General features: G+C 32.3%; 1 protein-coding gene across 1 annotated transcript in view; it reads right to left on the bottom strand.

Moving 5' to 3' along the window:
• Positions 1-11,974, bottom strand: part of Dh31-R (Diuretic hormone 31 Receptor) — a 340,188-nt gene extending 328,214 nt beyond the window's left edge. The window contains exon 1 of the mRNA XM_085944554.1: positions 11,886-11,974. Coding sequence (XP_085800680.1) covers positions 11,886-11,970 — 85 coding nt within the window. The 5' untranslated portion in view covers positions 11,971-11,974. The remainder of the gene's footprint in view (positions 1-11,885) is intronic.
• Positions 11,975-12,653: the final 679 nt, after the last annotated feature.

Genomic DNA, 12,653 nt, shown 5'->3' with positions numbered 1-12,653 from the left:
GATTTAGAATCAAATAGCGGAATAACCTATAAAACGAGTAATTCAATATTATTTCTATAATAGCAATCATAAATGACACAACACAAACTATTAAACACTTTAACGATCAAAATAATAATAATAAATGTGTCGCTAGATTTAAAAATCAGCCATGTCCATAATAGATGAATAGGAGAAAAACAGCTGTTTGTTTTCTCAAATACACAGTCACAAGGGTGAAAGTTTATATTATTTCGAGTATAGAATATTTAAAATTAATAGATTCCACATTTTGATAATGCAGAAATGTTAGGAAACAGTAGTTCTTCAGCAATTCATGAAAAAGTAAAAAACACCTAAAGGTGGACTTGGCTGATTTTGAAATGTAGCGACACAAATAATATATTTTCCAGACACTCACCTATTTTGTACTTGGCTGAAGATTTTACTTCGTAAAGAGTTTCTTTCTGCCTACTTAAAAGGTAATTAAAAGGTTAGCAGTGATTTTGTTACCACATATAAATAACACGTCAATTATATCTAATGGCAAACTACTCAAAACGCGCCAGTCGCGGTGTTAGCGCTAAATGAGATAATGTACCTATTGGTAAAATTTAGCACATTAGTATAATATCATATTAAATTGAACAAGTAACTATGTTATCAACTCAATAGAACATATTCTTGCATCTGCACATCTATTTTATATACAAGACTGCTATCGACAGCTATCGAGGGTAGATTTTCATTTATGTTTGTATCGAAGTATTATAATTGTTACAATGAGTTAGCCGTCTAAACTCTAAACAGTCAACACTGTATATCTCGCTCTAAAACTTAGCACACCCAAGAGAGGTGCTGTTAAAACATAGCACTTATTGTAACAATTACAACTAACTAATTAACTAAACTAATAAATCAACTAACTAACTAACTAATACTTCGATACAAAACTACCCTCGATAGCTCATTTTAAATTCATCTGAGAAAATACCCGTTCGGTATAGCAATATGCTTAAAATAAATAAAATTATTTTGAAAATATTTTTAGTCTCCTTTTCCGGGATAACTTGGATATAATATTATCTTAACCTTGACGTCTTAGTTGTATTTGTTGAATAATCATGAATTTAGTTGTCCCGCATGGAACAATCTATTTGTGTTTAAAAAGCGGGACGTTGTTTGGCAACACTGCTAGCAACGCAGTCAGTGTTCACAATAATTTGATAACGCAACTAGCTAATAAGGACTCTGTCAGGGCCGCATTTGTGCGATGGGAGGCCAAATTCAAATACGAGTCATGAAGCCTAAAAAATGCAATGTGTGTCAATACATCGAAAGTATCGATAGTTTTAAGAACCTGGGGGAGTACATCGAGGAAAATTATACTTCGTAAAGACTGGACCGATATTCAACTAGAAAACTAAATGTTGTATATTTCTTTCGCTAGATTTTAAAATCAGCCAAGTCCATAATAGATGAATAGAAGAAAAACAGCTTTTTGTTTTCTCAAATACACAGTCACAAGGGTGAAAGTTTATATTACTTCGAGTAAAGAATATTTAAAATTAATAAAATCCACATTTTGATAATGCAGACATGTTAGAAAGCAGTAGTTCTTCAGCAATTTACAAAAAAGTCAAAAATACCTAAAGGTGGACTTGGCTAATTTTGAATAATGTAGCAACACATTTGACGTTTTCATTCTGATAGTACTGCTTTAGGGTAAAGATACACAGCACAAGAGCTACTGTATACTGAATTTCTGAGTGTGTTCTGCTGAATGTGACTTGACCAGTAGTAAAGAAATAATAATTTGGAACGTGCCGCCTCTTATCACTTTTGAAGTGAAGAAGCTATATTGGATCTTGATTGGCCATGTTCTCCAGGTACCTCAAAAGATTTCCAACCTAGTTTGTTTCATTCCAAAACTATCAAGCTATACTTTGTTGTGGTATGTTTATTTAAATGCATGATAAGGGAGAATAAATGGATGTTGCAACCAATTTTGACCTACGGGTTCAATTATTGGACTCTTACTATGGGGATGAGAATACGTTCGATATATTCGATAAAAGGGTAAGAACTATATTTTAATAAAAATGGCGCCATGCTTAAAGAAATACTACATTTATGACATAACCTAGAAATTACGATCTCTTCCAAGAACAATGGATTTCCGCAGATAATAATGGATAGTGTCTAACTGAGTGACCGACGAGTTTTTTTTATACAGTGTTGTCCTAGTGGGGGGTAGAGCTCATCATACAAGGCGGCAAATAGAAAGGAATAAAAGATAATCCTTTTGAGTATAAGTTTCATGGAAAGGAGGTTTTTTTATTATAAATGGTGCACTGGTAATATGTGCCTGTTCAAGACTAGTAGTATTTTAGTAAGTACCTAAGATTAATGATTTTTATTTTATTTGTCAGTATTTTTTAAAAAATGACGACAGCAATAAATATGGTTACTGAATAATTTAGATATAATCTGGTTTTACAATTAAAGAGGCGGCAGTTTAATTCCTCGATACGACATTGTATATAATGAACTTATCTTAAACTATTAATGATAACTGACAAAAACCGTCGAATTGAAGGTATTTTTCGTCTGAATTTGTCAATGCTAAGGCCAGGGAACACAAAATTAATGGAAACTGGCTTACCCTACTAGGTGTGGTATATATAACAGGCTAAATATCTCGATTGTGGAAAAATATGGAATAAACTTAAACATGTGTTAAAGAACATTATGCTATTTTCAAAAGTTAATAGTATGTATTTTAGTTTGTCACATTAATGTCAAGTCCTTTCAACCTTCAACAGTCAATAGTCGACGTGTTTTTTTTTAACTTGGGTTTTATGGTGGACAAGCCATAAACTACCCTGCTTCAGATCTTTGATCCATGGCGATGGTATTTACATTTCTATTTATTAATATATTTTGTGGCTAATGCCTAATTCAGCGCATGCGTTTTAATTTCGCTCAATGATCGCACATTTCAATATAAGGTCAGTAATAATTACAAGATAAAAAGAACTTTTTATATACAACGTTTTTAAATTTTCTGTTGAATCATGTAAACTTGACGTGACTAGCTTAAATGATCAAAAAATGTGTACTTGATAGAAATACTGAATAATTAAATGTCATTTCATATTGATTTCCATAGTAACGCACGTATATATTATTTAATAATTAAGTTGCTATGACCCCCTAGCAACCAATAATGTTATAGAAATAACTTTTCATACAAAACAGAATTAACTAAAAATGAATTCAATTCTATTTAAAGATGGCTAAAAGTATTTAAAAAATGCATTGGCATCGTGTTCTGATATATTCTAAAAGTTTCAAATGTCTAGCTAGTCGGGAAGTTAGTTAAAAATCGATTGCAAGATTTGTACTGGACAAACAACCACCGGACAAATAAGAATACGACCTAAGAAAATCGTTGTAAAAATGCCACTACGCTAACCTTACATAGTTGACTATGTATCTGTTGGCCGTGGGATTGTTTTCTGGGTTGCGACACTGTGTATATAAGAACATATTATCTTAAATTAATGATAACTCACGAAAACCATCAAATTGAAGGGATTTTTCGTCGGAGATTAATTGTCAATGCTAATGCCCAATTCAGCACATGCATTTTAAATTCGCCCAATGATCGCACATTTCAATAACGTCGCTAGTTTTCTACAAACACGTATATCAATTTTTGTCTGTTATGAGTTATTTGATGTAATAAATTCAGAATTTGAATACGCACATATTCCACTAATACGTATCTCAAATTATACTTTATAACATAATAGATTTAAGCAATTACATAAACTCGTATCACAATAAAAGACTATTATAAATATTATAAACTCGTATCTTGAGTTACGTGTTTGTGAGTATACAGAATACTGAACTCCAAAAGATGATTATACTGAAGCTCTTTCTCGTAAGTCAAGATACGTGTTTCCTGCAGTAATATTCACAGTAAAATTGCAACGCATTCTCGTATCTCCGACAATATGACTGATCGGTCGAAAGTATAGTGCGATAAATTGAAGAAACATAACACTTTTTTCATGAAAATCTGTATAATTATACGGAATGGATATTTCATGAAGGAAAATTTATTTCTTAATTAAAAACTGAGAGAATAAAGTTGTTATTTGCCTCTCCTGAAAAGTTGTGTTTTTTGAGATTGGTGTTTGTAGAAAATTACCGACGATATGAGGTTAGTAAAAATGCCACTTACGTTAACCCTACATAGTTGACTATGTATCTGTTATCCGTGGGGTTGTTTTCAGGGTTGCTATTTTTGGCATTCAGCTTACCCACCGTACGAAAACCTTTTGCTTTAAATTTGCCACGCCGCCAACAACCGTCTGCAACACTCCCTGAATATTAATTGACCGGGTTCAGAACCCACGAACCGCGCCAGAATTATTAAATGCCGGCTTTAAATTATTATTGAGCCCCTTTGCCGGCTTCATAATAATTACGGTGCGTACTTTCGAGGCTTAGAAGAATGATAAACTAGCTGATGACGTGTAAAAAAGTTCATTTTAAACTACATCTATCTTGCTGAATACTATTCGAAAGAACGTTAGTTGCGTAATATTATTTCATAGTCGGTTACGTCATGTAAATTGAACGTAAAACATTTCACCGTGGCATAGTTTGCCGTGAGCTTTCTATCGGAAATAGATGACCGTATACTATACGGTATCCAATTGTATTACATTCAATACGAACATAATTCAATTTTCATAGCTGGTTTTGGCAAAGTTCATGAATTCAAGAATGAAAACCAAACCTAACCTAACCCAACCTAACAAATAATCCAGTATATCGGCTATTTTCAAAAATTGTTTGCTGCTGGCTTCCTGTAAAGTGTAACCCGACAAGAGCCGTGTTTTATTTAGACATGAATTTTATGTCAGTTGGACGGTCTTTAATATATGGCGTATTATTTCCGATACAACATTTCACGGTTAAGTGTGATACGGCGAACTGCATACGTACAAATTTCCGGAAACGATAACTTTGGACATAATGATGAAATTGTACTTAAAACATTTCACCATGGCACTGTTCGCCGTGAGCTTTCGGATCGGAAAGACACGACCGTATACTATACGGTCTCCAATTTTAATTAGGAATTAGATTCAATATGAACAATGATTCAATTTTCATAGTTGATTTTGGAAAAATTCAAGAATGAAAAACTAACATAACCTAACAAATAATCCAGTATAACGGTTATTTTCAAAATTTGTTTGCTGCTGGCTTCTTGTAAAGTGTAAACCAACAAGAACCGTGTTTTATTTAGATGTGAATTTTATGTCAGTACTATACGATCCAAAGAGGTTGGACGGTCTTTAATTTATACGGCCATATATTTCCGATGATACAACATTTGACGGTGAAGTGTGATACGGCGAACTGCATACGTACAAGTTTCCGGACACGTTCATAGTCACCGGTTTTTATATAATAATTCCCTTGTATGGATTTATTCGTTGAACATTGAAAGACTATGAATCCCCATTTCAACTTCAATTATTGACAATTTTGAATTTTGAACCCATTGAAGACAACGTAGATTTTTCAGGATCACTTTAAAAAGCCACACTGATAACTATGATTGATATAATTATATAACTAATTTATTATTCATTAGATTAAAATAAATCTTTTAAATATTGTAGATATTGAGTTTTACTATTATTTTTTTATATTTTAAGTTAACTTTGTATATCAGGGAATCAATAAAAATCCTTTTTGAAACAAAATGACAAAGGTAAAACGTTCATTACTGAACTATGTTATAAAATAAAGATATACTAAAACCGGAGCTAAATTTAATATTCTTCAAGATATTTAGATGGATAACCATTTGTTATGTTTTTATAAATTTAAATAAAAATAGATTTTTTAAATCAATTATTTTTTCTCTAAAATGATACTCGTAGCTACGTCTATTTTTAAATAATTTCAACTTTAAAAAAAATAAAAATATGATTAAAAATGTTTGATTTTTACCATGTCCTGCATCTTGTATTTAGCGGTGCCAAATTGGCACCAATTGTCTCCAATGGGTTAATATAATAGTATATAATAAATTTAAGTCGCCCTTTTCCAAAAATCATCTTGTCCCGTTTTAACCAAATATGAATTGTATTCCATATTATTCAAAAGGGCATACACATATTATTCTATAAACAATTCCAAAACTAGTATTTTGCAGTCTAGTATAACGGTTGAAGTCCAAATTCAAAATGCATCTTGTCCGTCTGATGGCAATTTTCAAATATCACCTTTTCCATTGAGATTAAGTAATTTGAACCTTTAATACGAGAAAGTATAATAATTATCATGTTCCGCAAAACTTTCTAGTGTTTGATTGGAAAAGCTCTGTAGTTATAATATTACAAGTACCCGCATAATGGTCCAAGAAAAAAATGGTTATATTTTCAGTGTTCCTTCCACTGTGCCTAAAGCGCAAAGTGTTCAACCAGTGTGTGCTTCCCGTGATCACATATGCGTGTGAAACATGGACCCCAAGTAAAAGAAAGATCCAGAAACTTAGAGTAGCACAACGTGGTATGGAGAGGTGCATGCTGGGCATAACGCGAAAGGACAAAACGAGGAATGAGTGGATAAGGAAGCTGACAAGGGTTTGCGAGTTAATAGAGTTTATTAAAAGCCTTAAATGTAGATGGGCTGGACACATAGCTCAAAGAAGAGACAATCGTTGGACAAATCTAGTCATCCAGTGGTATCCAAGAAGTACAAACGTCCGCAAGGTAGACCTAGAGGCCGCTGGATCGATAAAATGATAAAGTTTTGCGGAAGTACCTGGCAACGCAATTTACAGGACCGAGAGAAGTGGAAGCGGTTTGAAGAGGCCTTCATCCAGCAGTGGATTGATTCAAGCTGATGATGATTTTCAATGTAGATGTTACATACACTTTTTTTTTACTCCAATACACTACATTTTGACGCAGGGTTTTTAATGTGTGAATATCCTACGAAAATTAACCACACATTATAGACTCGCAATAGTGTATGTTTCAACATTCAAATTTAATACACAAATATTGAATGAGCGTCTGTCAATGACATTAATATGGACGAAGCATCTGGAAAAAAATGACACTCACTTTTTTGTCGGATCTGCCGAATGGCATAATCTGTTCCAACGCCATTACAATAAAGGTGATATTGCTATAAATTCCCGATGATTTTTGTCGGGTCTGCCGAATGGTTCGGTTAGAACGGATTCGCTCAAATGAACATTGACACTAGAAACACTGTTCTAACGCCATTACAATAAAGGTCATATTGCTATAAATTCCCGATGCGTGAAATCGCATAATGGAAATTGCGTGACGTCTACCTATACATGTGCGAATGTCGCTATGCGCGAATTTATTTGCTAACTACTGTATTGAGTGCGTTGTGCATTAATAATGTCATTGGCGTCAGTACATAAGCCGAGAGCACAAAGAACAGCCGTCTTTTTGACACGTGTTTAAGTTTATCGCATATTCGCCCACACTCAAGATCGGTTGCCTGTCACTCCACGCCTGTTAGATATTTCAGATTCCAATATTTCTGAGTTCCGTGGTAGATACCCTGTATTTATTTTTCTTCGTTTTGTTTTAACAGCTCCTTGAAAACAAGAATTTTTCATTAAAAAAATACTAACTGATTAAAAAGCATATTGCGATTATCTTCACTGATCCTTGAACATAATCTTTTAGTCAGATATTAAACAAAAATGTAAAAGAGTGTCTGTTATCTCTCAAAAAACATAATGAACAAACCGTTAATAGAAATGTGAAAAAGAACAGATGAGATAATATTTTACAAAATATTATCTTCTTTTTAATATTTTTCGTATTCAAAGACTTTTAAAGGTTTTACAAAGAAAGTAGTTATAAGATTAATGTACCTAACGGATAACTTATATTTTCAACCATCGACATAAAAATATAAACATTTTTAATAATCGAAACAGATTGTACTAAGTCAATAGTTTTAAAACTTTTACGTTTCACGGTGTCTTAAAAATACTGATCAATGAGATTGGTAACCAATATGAACCACTCAATTTGTATTTGATATTTTCTTTCTTCTCATACTACACCATTTTCATGACGACCTTGTAATAATGACAAGTTATCATGATTATATTATTATTTTCATTGGTATGAGGAAATATTATATTAGTTAAATATAATTAAGCCATGTAGGATCTCTAACATATCATGGGGATTACAAAATGAGAATTTAGGTTATTGTTAAGGGGGGACATGCTCGTCGAAGGTCAAAATTGAGTTTTTATTGTATTTTCAAACCATGATCCTGGACACTCCTTAAACGTTGTAGATAATCTATTTATATAATTTTGAAGCCTTATTATCTTTTATAGTTATTTTAAACATTTGATGACTGCATAAAGTATTTTTGTTACATAAAATAGTATTCTTTTAAACCTCTCGCTCTAATGTTTTAGAATATAGTCATATTTCGGTACATAACTGTGCAGTGGTTTTAAGATTTTTTACGTTTATTAATTTTTAAACGCATTTATGAAACCATTAGTATAATTTATTACGAGATAATTTTTGTAAAATATTCACGATAAAAATTTATATTGATAATCTCTGTGATCCCAAATTTGACAAGAATAAGGCATTTTATTATTCAAAAAATCGGCAAGATTAACACATTTCAAGATGATTCTAAAGATACTTATTATAAGCTATGTCTTTGACCATTCAAGTGTAATAAACATCTTATGAATAATGATTGCTTTATAATAATTATTGACCTAAGAATAAGGTAGTGTTTTTTTGAAATACGCCATTTCTTTTGTCATTCCCTAGTGGTTAAGCTACAACATACGGCCGTAGCCATAAATTGACAAACTATAATTAAAGTAGGGAGTAACGTTTAAGGAGTATCCAGGATCATGGTTTGAAAATACAATAAAAACTCAATTTTGACCTTCGACGAGCATGTCCCCCCTTAACACTTAAAATAATACAATTATTTTTAGGTTCACTGGCACTAGTTGAATAATATAAACACTTAATTTTAAATGGAATTTTCGTTCATTTTAATTTAATTATAATATTTAAGGGTAATGTTACTAACACAGGTACCTACTTACTAAAATAAAACAGCGTGAGTCTTATTTTCTCTTGGGGATGATTTTTTACATTATCTATACCAGCGATTTTCCAAACTGAGGGGCGCGAAAAGTTTAACACGATAATGTAGCCACAGGTTTGCAGTTTGAATAATTCATAATTCGTTCATAAAACGGCAGCTAGTTACAAACTACATAAAAACAGTCGTATAAAAGTTAGGTTGTTTGCAAACCTGTATGAAGATATGGAGACTAATTTTATTTTACCTAATTTCTATACTATTGTGCATGGCCCCTATAAGAGGGGGGCTGACAGGGCTCCAGCCTGGGAGCCCGGCGTTGCGGATCGACCAGTTAAGTGAGATAAACACACACCACAAATTCAGGTACTGTTCGGTTATCAGGAATACAGCGGAAAACACATTTTGAAAATACCCGATAAACTGGATTATTTGTTAGGTTAACCTAACCGAACCTAACCTAACCTAAACTAACCCAAACTAACAAATAATCCAGTATATCGGGTATTTTCAAAATGTGTTTTCCGCTGTGTTCCTGATAACCGAACAGTACCCAAAGTCGTTATATTAGTAAAAAAGGTCACCTGCGGCACTGTTTCGGTTGCATAATATTAACATTTTATAATATATGTGTCTGTGAGATCTAATTTGATGTGATTGTGTGATGTGTGTGATTGATGATAATTCACATGTAGAATTTTATTTTATAATTATTTGTAGTGTATTTCCTGACTAATAAAAATGGCTACGTATATGGAAACAAAAACCTTTGTTCAATGTTGGTTGAATCGAACTGGAGAATTATTTATAATACTTTGTCAAGAAAAGCAATGCAAGTAGGTACTGCTACTGATTGTAACATCATATTTATGAGAAACGGAGTTTTCTGCATTAGATGCAATGCAATCCATATATCAAGCCCGTTTACTAGAAAAAAGCGCTTTATGTAAAAATGTATTTAATGAAATAAAGGGGGTGTGGGGAACGGCAAGATTAGATTTTTTAAAAAGGGAGGCGTAGTAACGTAAAGTTTGGAAACCACTGATCTATACAATCTGATATGGGTCTCAGCCGCCTCATGAAAAGCTTTCGAACAGATAACTCAGAAATAACGGGACTTGAAATACCTAACGGGTGTGGAGGAACAGGCAACCGATGTCAAGTGTGGAAGAATATGGGATAATATACATAATTTGAAAACATCTCATGCATATACACACTAGAAAAAATCGTTTTATAGAAGAAGAAAATACGACACCCGACGGGACTTGAACCTGTATCTGCTGGATTCGCGCCAGTATGTTTTATATAACGGAGTTTCGTATTTAACGGACATCTCCTCACCCGCATTATTCCGTTATATCGAGGTTCTACTGTATCTACTATTCAACAATATTAGCTCGCAGCTAACGCGGCCATGATCGGCCGTGTTAAAAAAACCCCCACCTGAAAATTAGCTTCCCGGGGTAATTAACTGCTTTAATACGACATATCATATTTATCACTTATTTATTTTGGAGTTGAGTGATATTATGTTAAAATAACCGTTTTAACTTTGTTAACCAAAACGTGCTATATATTATAATATTCCAAATATTTTTTTTTATTAATTTATTTTATTGTGTTAACTATCAATTCATTGTGGAAATGCATTGAAATACTTTGTCAATAACAATAAAATAAAAATAAACGAAACTGGATATTCATATTAGTACATCATTAAGGACGACGCTAAACTAAATATTGTTGGACGGATAATAATTCAATGTATCGGTAGAATATTTGTGTCGCATTTTGAATTTGTTTTGGTAAATGCCTGTTTTATACAGATTATTTAGTTGAAAATATCCCTCTGAGGCGGACGAAACTGGTCCAGATTTATTGAAAATATTATGTAATATTAAATTTCTTTAAAAGTGGAATAATAACTAAAAAAAATAGTTTTATTAAATTAAACCAATAATACAATGCATTTCCAACATGAATTAACAGCACAATAAAAGAAAATACATCGATTTATGAATTAAACCGAAAAAATAAGAAAGGTCCCCAGTTTCAAATTTTCAGAAAAAAATACAAAAGTCGATAGCCAATCGTAGCTCAATTTGGGAAGCGCTTCTGAGAATAATATAAAAGCCAATAGTTAAAATTTGTCGCATTTAGTATGACAGCGTTAGCAAAGTTGTCTATGCGCGGAAGGCGCGATACCCGAGAGATGCAGATTCGATTCCTGCGCTTACTTTTTTCAAAAAGATTTTTTCTTTTGGTTATAATACATTTTCACAGACGTGTTTTCAAAATTATGTAAGTTCAATACTTAGAATATTACATTCATAAATCTTATGAATAATTATTCGTTGAGTAAAAAAAATAGTTAATTAAATCAATAATATTTTTATTAATATTAATACTATCGATCGAGGGTACTTGATGAAATTTGAATTTAAACTCTAATTGATTTAAGTTTTGTACTATTCTATTAAAATTATTTTTATATATCAATAGGTATAACAATCTCATTCAAATAACACACGAAAGGCGTAAAGATACCATTCAAACTCAATATCAAATTCATATAAATGTTTATAATAAAATATTTTATAATACAACGTTTAAATACACTGTAATATGATACAGGTATATTTTCATAATATATTTAGCACAAATTTCATTAGCTCGAGTGAAGTAAAACAACAGAACTGAAGAGAAAACATGAGCCATACCTTGGGGAGGATCAGTACTATTATTGAGGGCATCACACTCCAACTTCTTCACGTCCAAATTCTCCATAAACTCGGGGGACAACATCTTTAATCCTGTAACAAATAAACAAGGCAAGGTTACTTCGGTTAATTTGGGGTCTCGGTCTGAAACCAGTGGTGGAATAAATTAATTTAATGAAACAACCTTATTTACTTTTGTATCTAACTAAACAGATAATATGGATATGATAACTTTTGGCAGAATAATTTACTACAGTCTTGAAAGTGATATTAGGTACACCATAATATTTACCGGTGAACAGTGGCGAACGGTGGAGGTAGGTTGTTAAGATCCGCCATAAATAGTGATATTTGAATAATATGTTTTATCTCTTCTACTTTGGTTTAGGTAGGGCTTAATGAACTTAAAAAAAATGTACCAACACCATCTGTATTAAATGTATTCTTAATCCAACGAAAACAAATAACTACGAATGAAAAAGTGTGCACAATTTTGTCGTATCGCCCAAATCTACCAAAACTATTATGGTTTGGCTAAGGCAGGGTTTAATTGAGTTTTAAAAACTAGCCAATACCATCTATAAATTATTGTAGTATTAGTTCAATGAAAACAAATACGTATGACTGACAAAGTTTATTGTACACTATTCAAGGCGGATCTTAACAACCTACCTCCACCCTTCGCTACTGCCGGTGTAAACAAATCTAAATGGGCATTAAGGTTAAAATACATTATTATCACGTTATATACTGACACGTGCTGTCACG

This window comes from Rhyacophila brunnea, unplaced genomic scaffold (genome assembly GCF_057557595.1).
Source record: "Rhyacophila brunnea isolate RB1 unplaced genomic scaffold, BYU_Rbru_1.0 scaffold_17, whole genome shotgun sequence".
NCBI classification, from domain to species: Eukaryota; Metazoa; Arthropoda; class Insecta; order Trichoptera; family Rhyacophilidae; genus Rhyacophila; species Rhyacophila brunnea.
The sequence above is the reverse complement of the archived record's forward strand: the minus strand, read 5'-3'. Positions and strand labels throughout refer to the sequence as shown.